We start from the raw sequence: 23306 nt of genomic DNA, 5'->3' as shown, positions 1-23306 counted from the left end.
TATTTTTCTCTGATTTTCTCCCCGTTCCAATTTAGTCGTTGTGCCAATTCCCCCTCTCCCCTACCTGGTTGTTGTACGCATGTTCTCCCACGAGTCGGTACAAGGGTGTCCTGATGTCGAACGCACGCTTCCTCTGAGACGTGCGCCGTCAAGCCAGTGACGCTCTTTCCACTTGGCAGCGAGGACTCTCATTGGTGGAGTGTAACGCGTGGGAGGGCACACTATCTCCACGACGTCCTGCCCCGCTTAGCAAGCGCCGAGACCTGACCTGTAGGCGTCGCTGTCCACAACGCCAGATTCCCACCCGCCAGCTTTCCCACCCCCTAATACTGCCAATTGTATTAGTATGAACGGCCAGCCAAGCTGGTAGCAACGCCGAGAGCTGGGCTTGAACCCTGCGTCTCCTGCGTTGGTGACGAGCGCAATCTCCGCTACGCCACCTGACCGCTCCCAAATTTACATTCTCTAATGTTTTTTCATCCAAGGGGTGATGTGAAATTAATATTAACCCTTTCAATCCAGGCCTGTAAAACAACTCTTGTAGGAGGAGTTATTAGCAGCGACACACAACTTTGCATTGAGTTGGTCCATTTATTCATATGGGCAACAAAAAACGAGCAACAGGAAAAGGGGTGCAGCTCAACAGTATATGAAAAAAATATATAACTAAAGTGTGGTGTAATTATAGTAATAGTTTATTCTCTACATACTACACTGTTCCCCCAGAATTTGCCTCAGCAAAAGATCCAAAGTGTTGGGGGAGGGGCAGAGACTATGCCATGTTCCATGGACGAGGGCATAGGGTAGAATGTCCGTAGGGGCAGACACACACACACACACACACACACACACACACACACACACACATGACTTGCATTTTAAATCGCTTTTAAGCATAAGAAATTTTCAGGTTGAGTAGTATAGACTATCAAGATCCCCAGTGATTAAATTTGTCATTAAAGCAAGTTGTCTTAAAATCACTCCTCAAACTCAATTGAAGTGCATCAAATAGAACAGTATCATATGGCCTTCCATGTAACCTGGAACGTGGAACCATATGGAGGACGAACATGGGCCTGTAACCTGCACCACCCCAACCAGCCCTGATCTATTACATTCACTGCAGTTTGAGTGTTTAATGCAGCCTCTCTCCTTTGCACACTCTATCCCCCCTTATTATTATTGACATCACAACTCCCCCTGGTGCTTACAGAGTTGGTTGCTACTAAAGTGCAAGGAGGTGGGGTCTGTGTTGTGGAGACTAGACATTTGCTAATGTTTTGAGTGTAAATAGTGAAAGAGAGAAAGAGAGAGATAGAATGTGCTATAGTCAATAGTGTACTTTAAACATTTAGCAAGTTACATTTAGCATAGTCAGCAACATATTCCTTTAACCCCCTGATTTTGATGTTATATATATTGTATTATTTCATACTATGTGAATACTTAATTCTCTACATTTTAATCAGATGTTTCACTCAAATAGACTTGCTACTTAGTTTTGCACAATAGTTTACAGCATCACCTTGATCAAATTGAAGTATTTATAGGACCTATCCTTTCAAGACAATTTAGTCATATTTAGGCATAAGTGCTTTGTCATTAAATGGGCTTCACCCATGGGTTTTGCGAGTTTCTCTACTACTCACTGAAACACAAATAGGCTGCGTTTTCTTATCCAATGGCTGTTGTAGGGACGGCCAAATCGAAGTTGCATCACGTAGGGCAAAACCGACGATACCTTCTCTGGTTTGAGTATCGGAGACTGCAGCACGGTGCGTAGTGACCAGCTGTATCCACTGGGGGATGATCGAGCACCGCCTGCGCTGCGGTACATGCTCGACTTGGTCTCGCCAGGTTCTTCATCGCGCACAATGGGAGAAATACAGGAGTGGGTAGGGGCAACGACAGGGGCAGACAGATGTGTGTGATGCTCAGATTTACCATGGGCTATTTGACATGTGAGCATAAACTTTTATTAATCGTCGCAGCTTATGTGACTCGGCGGAGCTGTTGATGATACCAACTCGCTGCACACCTGCTTTTTGTTGCTGCCAGTGCAAGAATCGATGCAGCGGTGCATCTTTTTGCGGTAAGGGCATGGTGATAGTAGAGATCCTGTTGAATTGAGACAAGACAACGTCGGGAGGGACGCGGCCAAAAGTGTCATCCCTCGAGTGCGTCAGGGCACTGATGTATAGTTGATATGTTCGCTGGTTGGTTACGACGAGGGATTTTAATATTCCCAAAACAAGACTGGAATTTGGGCAAAGCAAAGAATTGCATCCTCACCTACCTCCAGCGCATTTTTGTAGGGAGCTGAAACGATTTCATTTGGCCCTTTTCAGATGTAAGTAGAATGCCAGAATGAAGGTAGGATATTTTATGAATAGAGCATAGGGAAATTCGTGCGTAATGTATGCTATACATGTTTGTGCATGTATTGTCTGCCATGTATTGTCTCCTATTACTTTGATGTTCCTTTAATAATATGAATAGCATAATAATAATAATAATAATAATAATAATAATAATAATAATAATAATAATAATAATAATAATAATAATAATAATAATAATAATAATAATAATAATTGTAATAATATTATCTAAACTGCGGTTTGGTCGTATTTATTTACAATTCGATAGATGCGTACTACCACAAGTGCACTATATTCCGTCGCCAAAAAAAGGGCATTAATGTGAACACATCATGTTGTGTGTCTAACCGAGCTACTGCTTTCTCTCTTGCAGCTCCTGAACACATCAAAAGAATAAAGTGATTCACTGGAGGTGCATGAGATAAAATGTTACATTTTCTCATCACCTAAAATGGCAACCAGGAGTGACCACAGAGAAGCAAAAAAACGCATTTGGCTGCAAGCCATAGTGGAGAAATTAACCACCTGATGGGCACAGAAGAAACTGATTAATTAGACAAATAACTTGGTGATCTGAAGCTGAGCAAAATGAAGAACAGTATAAATTGGACACAGAGAAGGTTTGCCTCATATGCTACCAACCCTCCAATTTTGATTGTGATTATTATGATGTCATAAAACATTGGAGGCCTGCACGTAAACTACAAGATATATTTCATAATATATCTCCTATCATGCAAGTAACGGACTACAACTCGCTCATCTTGAAATGTATTGACCTCACACCTGTTGACTGATCAAACCTGTCAATGTCCAATAGCCAGCTCCCCGCGCTCCCCGAGTAGCAACTTTCTACCTGGCTCTAGAAGACGCGCATCGCCCTGGAAGGTTATAACGTCTAGGGACCGAATTACTCATTCGTCAAAATGGAGTTTGCTGTGGTAGGTGCCGGTGCGGACGGCGGGTGCAACAGTCACCTGCCTTGTGGCGGGTATGCCCAAACTAGCGCACGCGAGAGGGAGCGAGCGGCTGCGGCTGCTGAAGGTGTATCTGGCGGAGAGGGAGAGGGAGGGCCCGGAGGGGGGTCCTCCTCCAACAGCCATCTCCTTAACAACCAGCAGCATCCGTCTCGCACCGCCGCCTCCTCATCAAATGCCAACAACAGTAGCGGCGGCACCGCCTCGCGCCCCTCCTCCTCCTCCTCCTCCTCCTCCTCCTCCTCACAGCCGCCACAGCAGCAGCACCAATACGAGTCCGAACAGCACGTTCTCAGAGAGCGCAAAAAGCAACGCGGTGTAGGACGCTGGAGACGGAGTCGACAGTCTCTCGGTGGAGACCTGCGCCACTCGGAGTTGGCCCTTCTCGGATCTGAGGAAGATATGATAGAGGAAGAAGAGGCTGATGGTGCAGAAGAGGAGGACGGGGGAAGCAAAAGATCGAGTTTTCTCTGTAATATGGATGGCGAAGAAGAAACTGTCTCACTCACAGACATACGTCCCCAGTCAGGGTATGGCAATGTTTACAGTGAGTATGGGTGCTGCGAAAGAGTTGTAATCAACGTGTCTGGTCTGAAGTTTGAAACCCAGCTGAAGACTCTAATGCAGTTCCCTGACACTCTCTTAGGAGACCCGGACAAACGAATCAGGTACTTCGACCCACTAAGGAACGAATATTTTTTTGACAGGAACCGACCGAGCTTCGACGCCATTCTTTATTATTACCAGTCAGGGGGGCGCTTGAAGAGACCCGCCAATGTACCCTTTGACATCTTCTCTGAAGAAGTGAAGTTCTATGAACTTGGGGAGGAGGCAATACTGAAGTTTCGGGAGGATGAGGGCTTTGTCAAAGAGGAGGAAAAACCCCTACCGGAGGACGAGTTCAAGCGCCAAATTTGGCTTCTTTTTGAGTACCCAGAGAGCTCGAGCCCCGCGAGAGGAATAGCAGTCGTGTCCGTGTTGGTTATAGTCATATCCATCGTGATTTTCTGCTTGGAAACGTTGCCAGAGTTCAGGGATGAAAAAGAATACCTACAGCCACGAAACAATGCTACCCAACCTGACAATGGATTTACTCCTTTCAACGACCCGTTTTTCGTTGTGGAAACGGTGTGCATCATTTGGTTCTCGTTCGAGATTACAGTCCGCTTCTTTGCATGTCCAAGCAAAACTGCTTTCTTCAAAAACATTATGAACACTATAGACATTGTATCCATTTTGCCTTATTTCATAACTCTCGGCACAGACCTAGCTGAACACCAGGATAACGGGCAGCAGGCGATGAGTTTTGCTATTCTGAGAATAATCCGTCTCGTCAGGGTCTTTCGCATATTCAAACTCTCCAGGCACTCCAAAGGACTGCAGATCCTCGGCCATACCCTCCGCGCGAGCATGAGGGAACTGGCGCTCCTGATATTCTTCCTGGTCATCGGTGTCATTTTGTTTTCAAGTGCAGTGTACTTCGCAGAGGCAGACGAGCCCACCTCTCAATTCACGAGTATCCCCGATGCGTTCTGGTGGGCTGTGGTCACCATGACGACGGTGGGCTACGGAGACATGAAACCAATAACTGTCGGCGGTAAGATCGTGGGCTCGCTCTGTGCCATTGCCGGTGTGTTAACCATAGCTCTTCCAGTTCCCGTTATTGTGTCCAACTTCAATTACTTCTACCACAGAGAGACAGATAATGAAGACCAGACACCGGTTGTTGAGAGCATGCCTCCGGGCTGCCCCTATTTCCCGGACTTTCTGAAGAAATTCAAAGGCTCGCCCTCTGGCTCCTCGCTAGGGGACAAAGCGGAGTATATGGAAATGGAGGAAGGGGTCACTGAATCACTTTGTGGGTTGGACAAGAGCCCCAGTAAGGGGAACGGCACAGACATAAGCAGGAGAAACAGTAACTCGAAAGCCCTTCAGACTGATGTGTGATTACAAAAAAGGAGAACACTTTAAAAAGAAGCCCTCAACCGATTAACAGCAGGTGGTCACACCCTATACAAGTTTTACGCACGCGTCAACACACACGCACACACACACGCACACACACACACGCACACAGTGAGAGGGAGAGAGAGAGAGAGACAGGAAGGGAGGGGACGAGAGATAGCACATCAATTGGGAAGTTAAAATGTTTAATTTTGCCATGTGGCTGCTTAGAGCAAATCGCTAAGGGAAAATGCAATTGCCCAAATCAGTTTTACGCACGACAATTATGGCAATGTTTGCCTGGTGCATGGGCAGTTAGTCTGACGTGGGCTTCCAAATCTATACCACAGAAAATCTAGAACGCAGAGAAGACAGTCTATAATGCATTCGCACTTTATGAGTTTCATTTGTCAATAATTGAAAGGGAGTGGTCGTTTTGCTGTTATGCAATAAAGTCAAATTAATTTGCACTAGTGTAAAATTGGCTCGGGTCTGACAGACTGACGTTTTATAGTGAGAGACAGAAACTGTAGGCCATGAAAATGGCAACAATTTAGTCGTCCTCAGACCACTTAGCTGAAGAATGTTCATTTGTTTCTTTGTTTTTACTTGCTGAACTACAAAAATAGGATAAAGCATATTTACATATACACCTCTTCACACTGTCAATACAAAAATAGGTTCTGGTAAAGGAATCTGATTAATAGAAGAAAATGTATATTCATTTATTTTTGTTTCAACGTAACATTGACGACACGATTAGTCAACAATATTCAGTAAGCTAAGTCAGCAAGTGAAGCAGAGCCAGAAGTACCTCTACCACACATAGGCTACATGTACATTATTTTCCACAAGGCCAAAATAAAGCCTGTGTTGACAAACCATGAAAGCAAAGCACAGGAATCATCCGAGTTACCGTTGGTTTGGGAAGTGACTAAGACTTGCCATACCAGGTTTTGTAGATCAATGCCATACGGGCGAATTCCCTGGTCCCTTTAAAACCACCTCCGAATGACAGTATCCCTTTACATGGACGACGATGGAAAGCTATTGCAAAATGACTCTGTCACCGAAACTCCTTGGGGAGTTGCAAACAACTTCATCGTTGGATATCGTGCACACATCCCAGAGCTCAATGCCAATGGTCTCCAGAGCGGCGAGTGTCTTCCAATGTATAAAGGTATGTCGCCTACTAAGGCTATATTATGCGTTTTTTCACCTATACAGCAGTTGACATGAAAACCCCCCACAATTGTGTCGTTTCCAATGGCAATGACACGATGCAGCATGCGCTCACGAGAGAGGTGGAAAGGCCCGCGTGCGTGGATGTGCGTGTTGAATGGGTCACAGAATGACGCACATTTGATTAACTATTTAACACTCAATACCAGAGTATTAACAGATTTGTATCAGAGCATCCCATACACTACGGACTACGGACACACGTCAGCAGATACAAGAATGTCCCAATAACCTACTAATTTAAGTCACAGTAATGCAAATACATTCTATCAACGCAGTAATTATTTGTTTTTACTGAAAGGAGATCACCTCACACTGTTCAGAAAAATAGCTTAAAATTGCACTGTCTAAATGACTGAACTAAATGAATGTGTGCAAAGTGGTTTAGGGTTTTTGGATTTGTGTGAGAATATCTCTAAAATCAGCATTGTTTTTTCCTGTCCAATGTGTTTAGCTATTGTTATTGGGCCTATAGTAACCCAGAACACGTGGGCACTCATAAATGCATTGTGCTTGCCAGACAATATTGTTTAATAGATTTTAGTAGTCCCTTTTTTAATACATTTAAATTAAAATTGTATTACAATTTATTCATTTACAATTCTTCACAATTAAAAGGGTAAAAGAAAAAAGAAAAATCCTTTATAATGACGCTATTGTTGTGCTCAAGTGATCCTCGGTCAAAACAACACTTTCACTCTGCAACTATAGCGTGCATAAAGCACAGTAAGCAGTGCTCTAGTCTAAATAACACATCTGTATATCATTATGAGCTGTCATCACTTTCACTTAAAGGGGAACTATCTTATAAATGGCCTTTTTGAGTGTTTAGCATTGCTTCCTAGCTATGTGAACTTATATTAATATGATCTATGTCTCAAAATTCTCATATTGGCGCATTCTTCCAATTCTCCTCTCACAATATTCACCCTCACTGAACTGAGTCATTTGAAGATGTGCCCTATATGTGATGTCATAAAGACACCGCTGCATGTTAATGTTCAGGTGAACCAGAACGCGCAGTGGTTTAGGAGCCCAGGCTCAAAACAGCTCGAGATCTTGAGGTAGAAAAATGCTGTTTTTGAGGACTTGATTAGAAATACAAAACAATGAATAAAAAAAAAATATATATTACAGAGGTGTTCCATAGACTCACAGGAATTGTGTAAAAGTGCCCAAATAGTGAAAGAAATAGTAAAATAGTTCCCCTTTAATACATTACAAGAACAATACTCATATATTGAATGCTCACACCCCATGCGTCAAAATATATTATTTATCTCGATAGCCATTTTCATAAAGCATTATTTATGACTGCACTATAACTGTATAGGAATGCACAATTAAAATATCTTTTAGATATGGCTTTCATAGAAAGGGTCATCAACCGTTATTTAGGTGAACCACCCATCAAAATCTTCTTTACGCCCACTTTATTCTCCTAAACACATTCAATATTTAATTTGCTATCAGCCTGCCGCAGACAGCCCCCCCCCCCCCCCCCCCCACACACACATTTGAATACTTTATTTGGTTCCACAAATTATATTACATAAACAGGGAATCAAATGTATCGGGGCCAAGCAACACTGAACACTCAAGGGTACACATATATTAGCACCTCCTTCTCCACGTGGCTAAGCTGCCAATAATAGCTGAGACAGCAATATTTGGCAATTTGTTTGGCTTTTCTTTTAGACATTGCAGCAATTCTCAGACCGGTCATGGAGCATTTGTATACATGGCCAAGACTTCCGAATACAAGTCTACACCTATACCCAAGGTCGGCCATCACATTGAGCAGTGGTTGGTATTTGATATACTTGTCCCGGAAGGCCTGGTCCATGTACAGATCAAAGGTACAGCCTACTTCTATGACCAGCACCTCCCTGTGGCTGGTGTCAACAAAAACAACATCAGGTGTATTTGGTATGTTAGCAAAGACATCGTTGGTAAGGCTAAACCACTCTGGTTGCACTCTAGCATGTTTGTACATTGCTGCACTAGATGGTGATATGTTCTGTACCACATCAGACACAATGTCCACAATATGGTCATGACGAGCGATGTACAGGTGTTTGTATGCATTACATCCATTTGTTATGTGTGCAATGGATTCTAGGTGTTGTGAATCCTGATGGTTTAAACAGAATGGACTGTGAGTTTGCGGATACCATGTCGACAGATTGTATTTAGTGGGTAATACCTGCAGTCTTGCTTTGATGGTACATTTAAAAACATCCTCACCAACAGTGGCGTTCTTAAACACTGTGGGCTAGATCCACAAAGAATGGATTGCACGGAGCAAGTTGCACCCTTACTTACAATTCATTATGAATTGAAAATGGGGGGACCCTGATGTAAACAAGATGAAAGTCTTTCTCTGGTCTGCATTCCCTTAACAATTGTGTGTATTGAGCCGTACCCATTCTGCAATCTGTTAATACAATTTTCATTCAATCAATCACCGTGCAGATTGATTAATTGAATGAAAATTGTATTAACAGATTGCAGAATGGGTACAATACAGTACGGCTCAATACACACAATTGTTAAGGGGATGCAGACCAGAGAAAGACTTTCGTCTTGTTTACATCAGGGTCCCCCATTTTCAATTCATAATGAATTGTAAGTAAGGGTGCAACTTGCTCCGTGCAATCCATTCTTTGTGGATCTAGCCCTGAGTGTGAGACTACATCGCCACCTACTGCTTTGGTATTGTACTACATGTATATACATCACTCGGTGCTCACGAGACAAACAACGTCTAACTTGCCTGCCAATACACAGCGTTCTGAAAAGCGAAATGAAACGAAATAGTGTTGGCTATAATGTAACCGCAGCCTGAGTGGTCAGCAAACTCCAAACAAGCTAGCTTTCCCTGTAATCTGAGTCCACACCAGTGCTGCCTGATCTCAGACTGCTTCATGCTAAGCAGAACCCTCCTTGCAGAGTCTCTGTGCAGTTCGACAGTCTCTTCCTGCGGTGTTGTGAATGATGTTGGCCTTCACAACCACACAGGGGTCTGTGATAAGTTCTTCAGAGACAGGGACTTCAGTCTGTGTGTTGGGTCTTGTCCATTTCAGCTGAACTCCAGTCTGGTTGCAGAGGTCATTGAGATCTGGCGAGTCAGACCAGACCCCGAAGCCCTTGGCCTGAGAGTCCAGTTTCCCAGAGTCTTTCTTCCTGAAGCAGAGGAAGTTATTCTGGTCTGTGCTGGCCAGGGGGGATCTTCCTTCTGCGTAGATCCAGCAGGAGAGAGGCCCTGGCCATTTCTCTGACGGCGACATCATCATTACATGTGGAGCAGGTGGGCTAGCCTGGTGGCTATATAGGTCCACTCGACATTGAGGACTCCACATGGGAGAAAGATCATGCCCCGTGTGGAGTGTGTGTTGAGGCCTACCCACTTTCTGACCAGCTGAACAGTTTTGTTTGTCATTTCTCTCAGTGCCTTGAGAGGGATGTGTACATTGGCAAAAAGGTGTTGAATTTTAGCCAGAGCCACCTCTCTCACAGCCTAGAACTTCATGAGGACGGGGAGGGGGGACAAGTCAATCAGGTGTAGACGATGGAGAAACTCTGTAGTGAGCTCCTCGACCTGCTCCCCCCACTCTCCAGTGATGTTAAACCTGTGGCCAAGGTATGGGTAGGTCTCATTACGGAAATACACCTTGATGGGTTAGCCCATTACAAGAAAGGAGGGGGGCTTGTCGTTCTTGGCCTTATACCAGCGGTTGCCTCCACTGAGGCACTGACCATTGGAGGAACAGTGCGTGCCAGCATGACATCTTCCTGTCGTGATGACACCTGCACGTCGTCCGCGTATCCTTGAACAGGATTTGGGGATCGGACATGCAGAGGAGCGCACTGGTAAATCCACTTCATCCACTGGTTGAGTGCTAGGATGAAGTTCACGACACTCCAGGGACAGCCAGTTTTTATTCCCACCTTCAGTGCAATCGGCTCTGTGAGCTGCTGCCCACAGATAACTTGGAGAAATGAACCTTGGTATACACTGGATACAATATTCACAAAAGGCTGAGGCAGGTGTATTTCCTCTAATGCTTTTAACATCACCTCATGGGAGAGTGTACCAACTGCGTCTCTAAAGTCCAAAAACACTGTGTAGAATCTGGATGATTCATGTTTGAAATAGTCTATTCCGTTTTTTAAGCAAAACACATGTTCGTTCATTCCCTGTCTATTGATATAAGCTTTCTGATGGGGGGAGATAATCCCTGTGTCCACCAGCCAGGGTAAGATGCGGGTGAGTAGGCACTTCATAAAGACTTTATATATAGTGGGCAATAGTGAAATGTCACGCAAAGTGGAAGGATCATCTGGGACATTTTCCTTTTTTGGTATTCTATGGATGAGGGCCCCTTTCCACGAATCAGACACCTTCTCATTGATCAGGCAGGCATTGAAGATATGTGTAAGTGTCTGTGTTGATGTGGGCCTGGTAGCTCTCAACGTCTCATAGATGACCCCATCAGATCCGCTAGCCTTGTTATTGGGAAGAGAAGTCAGAACTGCATCCACCTCCTCTGTTGTAAAATCATGGGTATCTGGGAAATAGCCTGGCTCTATTTTGGCAATGAAATTGTACTATGGGGGCGTGGCCAGGGGAGTGGCAGCGCTTGGTGCAGTTTGACATTTAGCTTTATAGTAGTTATACATTGATTGATTGATTGAAAACTTTATTAACAGATTGCAGAATGGGTACAATACAGTACAGCTCAATACACACAATTGTTAAGGGGATGCAGACCAGAGAAAGACTTTCGTCTTGTTTACATCAGGGTCCCCCATTTTCAATTCATCAGGACATATATGACATACATGACATACAGATAGTCAGTACTGCTACATCTATACATTTATGACATACCAGATTTGCAAATACAGTACTGTTTGTGATACAGAAGGAGTCAAGAAAAGGGAGTATATACATTTGACGTAGAAACTGTACATTGGAGGAGGTTGGGTGGGGGGGGTTGGGTACATTGGGATATTGACAACCATACTGGGTAATTTACATTGGAGGTGGTTGGGGGGGGGGGGGGGGGGGGGCACACTGTATAAACAAGTAAAACTGTACATTGAGGGGGGGGGGGGGAGGAGACACTGTACAAACAAACAAAATTGTACATTGGACTATTGACAAAACCATACTAGGTAAATGACTGTACATTGGAGGGGGTTGGGTTAGGATATTTACAGGGGCCAGTGTTGAATTGCAGTCTCCCGTAGGTGTCCCTTGAGAGAGGTTTTGAAAGTGGGTAGTGATCCACATTCCTTTACAGCTTTGGGTAGGGCGTTCCACATTGATGTGGCATAATTGCGAAACGTGTTTAGTCCCTTATTTGAGCCGAATCTGGGTTTAACATGATTTGTGGAGCTCCCTCTGGTGTTGTGATCGTGGTATTCACTGACCTTTGGGAAGTATTTTGACATGTACATGGGTACCTTGGTCGTGTAGTGTATCTTGTAGACCAGGCCCATTGCAAGTTGCTGTACTCTGTCGTCTACTCTAAGCCATCCTAGGTTGTCAAAGTGGGCAGGGGTGAGGTGGGTTCTAGGAGTAAGGTCAAGCAGTAGTCTGACCAGTTTGTTTTGAGATGTTTGTAATTTTGTTTTTAGCGCCTTTGAGGTGCTTTGGTACCATGAGGTGCAAGCATAGTCGTAGTACCCCTGAATGAGTGCTCCTGCCAGAGTCTTCAGGGTATTCTTGTTTACCAGAGAGGAGATCCGGTACAAGAATCGAGTTCGTTGGTTGACTTTTTTTATTACATTGGATGCCATTTTGTCACAGGAGAGATTAGCCTCTAGGATGGAACCCAGGTAGGTAATTTCATCTTTCCTTGTGACAATATTGTCACCCACTGTAACTGAGAAGTCGTCGGTCTTGCTGAGTTTGTTATTTGAACCGAAGAGAATGGACTCTGTTTTGCCCATGTGTAATGATAGTTTGTTATCAGCGAGCCATATGCAGATTCTGCCTAGTTCCGAGCTGAGGGTTTTTTCAACACATTGACTGTATCACTAACAGTGGGGGGGTTCGGGAAAACAGCTGTTATTCAAAATGATATCGACTGCCTTTGATTTGCGGTGTTGCCAGAGGTATGTCAGCTTGTTCCTGGAAACGTTTCTTTTCTGCCAATGTGTCATTTGGTCGCACGTATTGCTCGAAGTCTACACGAACATCTCCAGCCGGTGTTGGGCTTGGGTCGCAGACGTTCAGATGTTGTTTGTAGACTCACCCGCTGTTCAGGCCTTGTTTAAAGGCCAATCTTAGTGTGGTAACGAGGCACATGTTTACCAAAAGCGTCCAGTGCATCTTATGTCACAACTGCAATAACGATGGCAGTTACAACGGGTGTATGTGAGCTTAGAAGTAACACACACACACACGCACACGCACACACACACACACACACACACACACACACACACACACACACACACACACACACACACACACACACACACACACACACACACACACACACACACACACACACACACACATAGTTCACCCCCCATAGGTACCTGATGTTGGCAGTGTAGAGTGATGCATTACATAGATTTAGGAATAATGTTGATTACCATTACATGTGCTTATAGAAAGGCTGCTAACCACCACGGGACCCTATTAAAAAAAAAAAAAGTACAGTAGTCAATGGTGAGAGATAAACATTTTTAATCCCGTTTTCAGTTGTGCCATGAATTACACATATGATGTTTGTCAATTTAAAAGATAATTTGTGCCATGAATTACACATAATGATGTTTGTCAATTTAAAAGATAATTTGTGCCATAAATTACACATTATGACATTTGTCAATTTAAAAGATAATTTTGCATGTCAAGAAAGTTCATTTACAAGCAAGTTAGCTAATGCTAGCTGACAACTATACACTTTTAAATTGACAAACATCCTGTGTAATTCATGGCACAATTCAACCAGGATCAAAAAATGATTTTTTTCTGTCACCATTGACTATCGTTCATATTTTCTCCCATGGTGGTCCAGTGGAAGGGAAGGGAGTTCTCCTCTCTATGGTCAGGTCAACCCCTTAAATACATCCTTTTTTCTATGCATATTCGTCTGATGAAGGTCAGCCCAACCAAAATTACATGTTTTTTTAACAATAAATAATTGAAAAATGTTTATAGGAATATGAGAGTGTCATGCCTCCCTCATTCCTGGTTTACTATACATTTAAGACTGATGCTATTGCTATAGCAACATCTACACAAGCCTTCTTGTTGTTGTTGCTGCATGGAGCACTGATTTCTATAGTGCAGTGACTGGCAATGAGTTGTAGTTGTATGGTTTCCCAGACCAACCATTTCTCAAAATCGTACCACCAGACTTCTCCCATTCTGTCCTCACAGTTACATGCAGTAAACCTTTCAACTCTTGTCATGTGGGCTTCCTCAGCATCCATTGTTCCATCACTCCTCTGAAGAGAGACTCTAAGGCAGGGGTTACACACAGTGTTTTTGTGCTCGTTTTTATACGTTTTTGAATGCGTTTCATGTCCCTTTTACACAGAAATGCGTTTTTTGGCGTTTTTTGGTGGATACGGCTGAAACGCTAAATTGTGTTTGCGTTTTGGAGAACCCCTAAAAAACGCGCCGACAACAGCCGTGTAGTCTGCACGGGGCCGTAAATGTGGCTCAATGTCTTCACTGTATCATCAGACAGAAATTAGTTGTGTTGAGTGTTTGTATACTTGTACTGTAGCAAATATTAATGCAACATGGTAACACAACACCTGCAATCCCTCCTCCCAACCCATACTAGTATGACACTAAGCCAATTTCTTTTGACACCCCATACTAAGTGCCTACATAATGTGGCTTATGGCAAGAGTCATGGCACAATTCAGACAAGTCTGTTGGTTAGACATTATTCCCAGGCCCAGCCAATGAGCCACTTGAATATATAGTCATTCCTGTTGTGAGCCTATTTTTTTTAAATTTGAAAGAATAGTTATATAAAGAGTAGAATACAGAGTAGAATACAGATTCTACAGAGTAGAATATCTAACTACAGTATGAAGGAAGGAATCTGCTTCTCTGTGTGCATGAGTTTTCATATCTCGAGAACCGTTCATCCGATGACTTCATGCTTGGCGAGTGTATTGCTGAGAACCCAGGGGAGTGCAGTGGCAAATATGGTGCCTTTTGACCAGATGGCGGCGCTATAACAATAAAAGTTACATTTGGCCAGTAACTTTTGAACTGTAACTCTCAGAATAGTTTTTTTCTGGATTCTGTTAGTCTGAATCTATCCATGTAAGCCACACCCAGTAGGCCTATGCCTAGAATGAAACAAAGCTGTTTTTTTTGCTACTCCTCCTACACATTTTGAGCAATTGTCATCAGATTTGGTGCAGAGCATCTCTGGACCAAGCCAAAAAAAGTAACATTTTCAGATGTTTGTTATTCCCTAGAGTTTTGCTATAGCTGACCCTCACAGCTCAAATGATGTGGGCAGGGCTTATAGTATAAACTATTTCATATCTCATGAATGCTTTGTACTATTGCAACCACATTTTGGTGGACATGTTTATTATTGGTAATAACTAGTTCTGTAAATATCCAATCTATTATTATGTGTTTATCAGCTGTGCTCATATTTAAAAAAAAAAAAAAAAACATTATATATATATATATATATAATACATCAATATCAGAACTCTCCTTAACACTACATGTATGTTTTTGAGAACCTGTGACTTGTTTTCTACTCATCAACCTTGCCTATAGCCAAAACAGAACTACCAATAGTAGCATATGAAGGAAGTTGGTTGCAAATGGTCTACTTGGCAATGACCAACTTGATAGAACCGTGACATTTTTCATGAATATTTAGCATGCACTCAATGTGGGTCTATGTGGTGCTTTGCATCTTTAAAAAAATGGATGCTGCTGATGGTGGTTACTGATCTTCCCTTTACTGCTAAGTGACCATCCAGATTGACCAAATAAGATTTGCATCCAGTCTGAATTAGGCAGCACACCTACCTATTTCATATTTTCAACTATATGAAACCTCTCTTGTATAATAGTTGGTATTTTTACTAGATAGCCAAGTGTATCATAATAATTCAAGCCTGCATGTACCATCTCTCCCATCTCCTGCTCCATGAGCCACGGAATGCATCAGGTAAAAATGTCTTCAACCTTTTTGTTTATGCAAGCTACTTTTAAACATAAAATGTTCATGTGTGAACTACTCTTTATTTTTGCCATAATGGGCTCAATTAAGGCGTGTACAATTCTACCAATCAGAGCCACATAGGCTTAGCGTATGAGTTTGCTCAACCATTAATATACAGTTAACCACTGTATATATATATACAGACCAATCAGCATCCTTTGAGGCACTACAGGCGTAGTTTAGGTGCAATGACAGCGAGAAGCAACTGTAATCGGAGGATTGTTGGGAATGGTTCTTGAAGAGGTTACCTTAGATGTTGCTATAGAATCAGTTATATCAGAACTGGAGGGTATTTCTTCAAATGGTTGATTCAATCACCTGCCAAGTATATTTTTAAAGTGCCCTATTCCAATCAGTTTCAAAAGACAACTTCCCAAGTGGTTCTGTGTCACAGATCATATACCATATATCATATATATCAGGTTAATATACTGCATACATGCCTATAATGTGAACTCTTGTTCAAATAGTAGTCTATCATATGTTTCTTATCATTATGATTGGCTTCTAGCAGCATGCCACAATACTATCAGATTCTCTCTGATTCAAAGACTCTGCTGGCCCAACATCTATTATGTTACCATGGCATGTCTTGATGCCACTTATAAGATAATGATACAGATCCAACTTCCAATCTCCCATCTTCATCCCATCATCCCTCACCCCAGTTAAACTGGTTAGTGTAGTTTCCCTTGCAGTGGTCAGTTGTACTGATCCAATAGATCATTACTCACCCCAGTTAAACTGGTTAGTGTAGTTTCCCTTGCAGTGGTCAGTTGTACTGATCCAATAGATCATTACTCACCCCAGTTAAACTGGTTAGTGTAGTTTCCCTTGCAGTGGTCAGTTGTACTGATCCAATAGATCATTACTCACCCCAGTTAAACTGGTTAGTGTAGTTTCCCTTGCAGTGGTCAGTTGTACTGATCCAATAGATCATTACTCATCCCTGTTAAACTGGTTAGTGTAGTTTCCCTTGCAGTGGTCAGTTGTACTGATCCAATAGATAGATCATTACTCACCCCAGTTAAACTGGTTAGTGTAGTTTCCCTTGCAGTGGTCAGTTGTACTGATCCAATAGATAGATCATTACTCACCCCAGTTAAACTGGTTAGTGTAGTTTCCCTTGCAGTGGTCAGTTGTACTGATCCAATAGATAGATCATTACTCACCCCAGTTAAACTGGTTAGTGTAGTTTCCCTTGCAGTGGCCAGTTGTACTGATCCAATAGATCATTACTCATCCCTGTTAAACTGATTAGTGTAGTTGTCCTTGCAATGGCCAGTTGTATTGATCCAATAGATCATCACTCATCCCCGTTAGACTGATTAGTGTAGTGTCTCTTCCAGATATTGATCCAATAGAAGTGTCTGCCTTCTTTTTCTGCTTGATTTTCCATTTGAGCTGTCACTTTCCACAACTATTACTCACTAGGCTATAGCTCAAAATTAGAAGTTTTTACTTTGCTGTCTGAGCAGACGCCTCTCGTTACAATTATGTTGCACATTGTTGCATTACTGTGCAAGAAGTAGGGTATGAAAGAGACACTTCCTTGCCCATCTTTGGCACAATGGTGCAGTTCGATGATTTATTAGGTTCGATTTTAAGGTTGTTACATTGTGAACATTGTGTAACAAATACACAGAGTAGGTGTCTCATATTATTTCTAAGGCTAATTTAGCTTTGGACAATTTTTTTTTCAAACTAGTAAAACAGTCATAACAGTTACAGTGAATTGAAAGTTATGCTGGATAAAGTTGCCAATGGATTTATATCTTTCAGTAATCAGAATTTTGAATGACTGATAGGCCTAGGCCGACACTAGATGAAGCTTAGCAGTGTTTGCTCTGACTGTACATTATTATACTAGTTATAATGAGTTCTTGGATTAAGGTGATGATGACATACTTTGACATACTTTGTAAACTGCAGATCTTTTAATGATCATATTTGATGAAGAGTAGCATTTATTTTACTGTGGCAGTAGACTGAACCACGGGCAGCAAGTAAACAGCATAATTATTAAAGATCTTCTCTTAATAGAAAGATACAGCAACAAAACAACACTACCACCGCCGAGACCCAGGTTCCATCCCTGGTAGCAGTACTCCTGTTTTGGTCAGACATTCCAACGAACACAATTGTCAGTGTTTGCGGGTGGGAATCTGGTGAGGGAACCTGGTCATTACATTAGCTACTCCTACTGGTTTGTTGGGGCGCCCGCCTATTCAACAGGGAGGGGATTTCAGAAATTCAGAAAATATCATAGCACTGAAACTGCCCTCACCAAAATAATCAGTGACCTCAGACTAAACTCTGACGAGAATAAGATCTCCATCCTTATCCTGTTAGATCTCAGTGCAGCATTTGATACAATCGATCACGATATTCTACTCGATCGTCTTGAAAACCATGTCGGTTTCTCAGAACATGTGCTGGGCTGGTTTAAAACATACATCAGAGGGAGGAAATTCTATGTTAAACTAGGAGATCACATGTCTGATATATACGACAACAACTATGGAGTTGCACAAGGGAGTTGCTTAGGTCCTTTACTCTTCTCCCTTTACATGTTACCGCTGGGTGATATCATCAGAGAACATAATGTAGATTTCCATAGATATGCGGATGATACACAACTGTACATATCTGCTGAACCAAATGATACAGCGATTAGCTCCATTACAGACTGCTTACTGGCAATAAATAAATCGATGAGTAAGAACTTCCTGAAACTAAACGAGAACAAAACTGAAATTCTAATTATCGGCTCCAAAACTAAAAAAGAAACATTAATAAAGAACCTGGGGGGACTAACCCCTTGGATCAAATCTGAGGTCACTAGTCTTGGGGTTATCATAGATTCAGAACTGAACTTCAATTCTCATATTAGCAAAGTGACGAAAACATCGTTCTTCCATCTCAGAAATATAGCAAAAGTACGACCATTTATTAATCAGAACGATGCTGAGAAGCTAATTCATGCATTCATATCTAGCCGGTTAGACTACTGTAATGCACTTTTCACAGGTCTCCCTAAGAAAACCACAGAGAGGCTTCAGCTAATCCAAAACTCTGCAGCCCGACTGCTAACTAGAACCAAAAGGAGAGAGCACATTAGTCCAGTCTTAGCTGCTTTACACTGGCTTCCTGTAACATTTAGAATTGACTTTAAGGTCCTTCTCCTTACATACAAAGCTCTAAATGGACAGGGACCTAGCTACATCGCCAACACTCTAATAAATTACACACCAGCAAGAACACTGCGATCATCAGCTGCTGGACTACTAGAGGCTCCCAGAAGCAGTCAAAAGAGGATCGGTAATGCAGCCTTTATCAACTATGCCCCAAAACTATGGAACAAACTACCCCAAAACATCAGGGAAGCCAACTCGCTAGACATCTTTAAAAGACAGCTTAAAAATGCTCAGGCATTTCACTGATAGATATCTGCTACCACCTAGTGGCAAGAGGAAACATCAGGGATATCCTGACACAACTTGTATTTACCTGCACTATTCTTACCCTGCCTACTCTTGTACACTGCCTATCAAATTCATGTGTCGGTTATTGCACTTTTTACTTCTTACTGATGACTATTTTTAAACTGAATCATTTTAAACTATTTTTATTATTTGCTAGATCCAAATGTGAAACACTGTGATTATTTGTATTACTGAATAGAGAGCCTATTAGGATGCTAGATCCTAATGTGAAACACTGTGATTTGCCATACCTTGCTATGCTCGCTCATGCCTGTATTTTTTATGTCTATTTTATAATTTTTTGACTATTTTTAAACTGAATCATTTTAAACTATTTTTACTATTTGTGTTACTGAAAACTGTAAGCGGAGAGCCTATTGGGATGATAGATCCTAATTTGAAACACTGTGATTTGCCATACCTTGCTACCTGTCTATCTTTTTATGCTCGCTTATGCCTGTATTTTTTACTGTTGTGAAGCACTTTGAACTGCAACCTCTGTATGAAAAGTGCTATACAAATAAAGTTATTATTATTATTTGGGGGAGATAGCACAAACCTATTTCACTCCCAGTGAAACTCCCTGCTGTCTGGTGAAAAGAAGTGGCTGGCGATTTCACATGTATCGGAGGACAGACAGGTAGTGCAACGACCAGGACCGTGACACCCATGAGGAATTGACATAGTGACTAAATACATAAAAAAAAATACAACAAAATATTGCCACAACATTTGATTTTCAATGCCTATATTGCCTACCTGTAGAAATTAGTCATTTTTGCATTTGACTCTTAATGGACATTTACTTTATGGTTTCTGTCCATTTAAGAAACCATTGAATACATAAATACAATCTTGGTCATTGTTAAAATATAATTCACATATAGTATGTTATTTCTACAACACTGTAACAGCTCAGGTTCAATTTGTGGATATGAACAAGTCTCTCCTTTAGCTGACCATTAGAGAGACTCTAGTGATGATGTCATCAAAAGGCAAATCCCAGAGCTGCTCAGTGAATAATGGAATAACCTCTATGACATAGTGTAACCATGGTGATTTTACTGACATATGGATATGTTTTCTATTTCAGAGCTACTTCAGAGCCAATTCCAAAAAGGGTCACTTGATGACATCACACATTAAAGTCACTAGTGCAGTGCCTGTTCAAAACATAGTTAGAATGCTGTTTGGAACTGGCCGATTGCTTGGCCCCTGGAAGTGCTGCTTGCAGTGTCGTGTTAAAAAAGGGCCTGTTTAGAGCGCATGCCCATGCGGAAAATGTGACACATAAAGTTAGTTGCTATAGGACCACCATCTGACCAAATGACACTGTATTCCCTTTGGTCCTCAGCAATACACCTGCCAACTGCCAAGTGTGAAGTTGATCAGATGAACGGTTCTTGAGATCTTGTGTGTGTGTGTGTGTGTGTGTGTGTGTGTGTGTGTGTGTGTGTGTGTGTGTGTGTGTGTGTGTGTGTGTGTGTGTGTGTGTGTGTGTGTGTGTGTGTGTGTGTGTGTGTGTGTGTGTGTGTGTGTGTGTGTGAATGTCAGGCATGAATTGTAAATCGCTTTGAGTGGTCGGGAAACCCTAAAAAGCACTATCCATTTACCATTGGAATAGCACAATGTAAATTCTGTAATAGGGTGGATTTCCCTTTAAGGTTTGTCACATCCGAATTTCCAACACAAACACTGTGAGGTAGTAAATGTGCGTTGACACCGTCAACACCGCTCTCGTGACGAGGGGAGATTGATTAATGTGCACACAAAATCCTCAGGATTCGAGCCCCAGCGTAAGCTTAGATTACCTTGTGGTTTCCATTCAGCAGTTACATAATGTACGTCTATTGAAAGGTAGCAACCTGATTCTTTGGCCTCTATCCCCTCAGCTGATCTTTCCGATGATCAGTGACGGTGTCTCAGGCTTCATTATGTTACTCCTTTCTAGACGCCGTAGATTGTGTTGCTAATTACATTTATCTCATGACCGCACCCTCCTTTCCTGATCTTCCAATCACAACTGTTTCTGCCCTCTGAGGATCAAGAAAATATGGCAGGGCTTGAGATGGGGTCAATTACACATATGCTTTTGTGTTGGGTTTCTTTTCTTGACGCATTGCAGCTTATGCAACAGTGGAGGCTGCTGACCAAATTTTTAGGTGAAGCACAATTTTTTTTTTTTTTTTTAAATTTTTTTTATTATTGCAAAACAAAACTTATTAAAAGTCAGTACTCAACACACAATGTATAATGAAACTTTCAGTAAAGGTGGTTAAAATATATGCAAGTACAGAAACAGGATAAAACAAAAATAGTCAATAATAACATTTTAACCGTATACAGTGTATATCCAGCGAAGTTACAATTATATAAATGTTAGTATATAATATACCCCTAATACCTATTTTCTAAAACCCTACACACATATGCTCCAGCTCAAACCCCCCCCTCCCGGACCCCCTCTTGGATAGTACCTCCATTATCCCTCACTCCTAACCAGACACTACCATTATAGGCTAGCTTTTATTCTCTCCACCACTTCTAACCACATTGACATTTTGGATTCATTGAGCCCCAGAATTCTTGCTGTAGATATTTCTTGATATATCACATCGAGATATGTAAGAAACCACACTTTCCGGCACATTTTTTCCGGTTGAAACCAACGTGATGCGATCAGTTTTTTAGCTACTGTGATACCCGATAAAACCAATCTTTTTAGTTGTGGATTCACTGCAAACTCAAAAACATCATTCAATAGCAATACCGCGGGGTGTACAGGTATATTCCAAAATACGAGTATTGATAATTGTTGGGACACATCTTTCCAGAATGCCTTAACTGGTGGGCAGTCCCAATACATGTGCATAAATGTTCCTTCGTCCCCATTTGTACATTGGGAGCATTTGGAGTCTTGTATAAGCCCCATTTTGCACAGCCTTATAGGAGTCAAGTATGTCCTGTGAATATAGTTCAGATTGATTTGTTGATGATCCGGGTTCCTTGATGTAAGTCGGACATTTGCCCAGGCTCCTTGCCAATCAAAGTCATTTTCCAGGTCTGGTATATCCCTCCTCCAGACATTGTCTAGTTGAAGGGTTTCATACGAGGACGTTAGTAATTGATAATAAAAACCTGATACAAAACCTCCCAATGTATCTCTTTCATAGAAAAATTTGTGGTATCTGTGGTGTTCAATTGGTATGTGTAATGGAACACCGTGAGATCTCATACAAAGTCGTAACTGTATGTAAAAAAGCCATGTGGACTCGGTGAGGTTAAACTTTATGCATATTTCGACATAACTACAGAGGCCCTTGTTATTAAAAATATCCCCTAATGAGTGTATGCCTCTCTCTTCCCATATAGGGAATCTTATAGGTCGTTTTCCCATTAAGAGAGCATTGTTATTGAATATGGGAGTGTGATTATGCCATACTTGAGGGTTAGGAAATTTCCTTTGTGTTTCCCGCCATGTCCTGATTGCATGGGTAATTATTGGGCCAAATTCTCGCTCACAATGCTTGATTGAAAGTTTAGTGTATGCTATGTCTTTCAATCTCTGTGGGGCTACTATGTTTTCTTCTAATTTTCTCCAAGATACCAAAGCCTCGGGGTCAAACCATATCTTCTTCAATGGTCTTAATGTGAAGGCATTAAAATATTGTAAAAAATCTGGGACTGCCATGCCACCGTCTGCTTTATTTCTCTGTGCGGTGGATCTTTTTATGCGAGGTGGTTTGTTATTCCAAATAAATTTGTATGTGGAGGTTTGTAATCTTTTCCAGTAGCCCTCTGGAGGAGGTAACGGAAGCATTGAGCTGAAGAAATTGATTCTTGGTAATACATCCATCTTAACTATTGATACCCTTGCCTGTACTGAGTTTTTAAGTTTTGCCCACCTGTCCAGGTCGTCTTTGATTTTGTTCTGTATTTTTGTGTAATTGTGCTTCACCGTTTGTCTTATGGTGGGAAATATTTCCACACCCAAGCATCTGAAATGTTTGACCATGGGTATCGCACCTGGGAGGGTTG

The 23306-nt window shown here is 42.0% G+C and overlaps 1 protein-coding gene across 2 annotated transcripts in view; it reads left to right on the top strand.

Moving 5' to 3' along the window:
* Positions 1–3307: 3307 nt before the first annotated feature.
* Positions 3308–23306, top strand: part of kcna4 (potassium voltage-gated channel, shaker-related subfamily, member 4) — a gene marked incomplete at its 5' end in the record, with an annotated part of 175705 nt that continues 155706 nt past the window's right edge. Inside the window, 2 exons of one of the 2 annotated variants that reach the window (XM_084337716.1) lie at positions 3308–6482; positions 9631–9737. In XM_084337716.1, coding sequence (XP_084193842.1) covers positions 3308–5305 — 1998 coding nt within the window. In that variant the 3' untranslated portion in view covers positions 5306–6482; positions 9631–9737. Of the gene's footprint in view, positions 6483–9630; positions 9738–23306 lie in introns of those variants that run through there. The other variant, XM_084337715.1, reaches the window with a different exon arrangement.

Source organism: Notolepis coatsorum, assembly GCF_963971535.1.
Source record: "Notolepis coatsorum genome assembly, chromosome: 20".
Taxonomy (NCBI): domain Eukaryota; kingdom Metazoa; phylum Chordata; class Actinopteri; order Aulopiformes; family Paralepididae; genus Notolepis; species Notolepis coatsorum.
The sequence above is the reverse complement of the archived record's forward strand: the minus strand, read 5'-3'. Positions and strand labels throughout refer to the sequence as shown.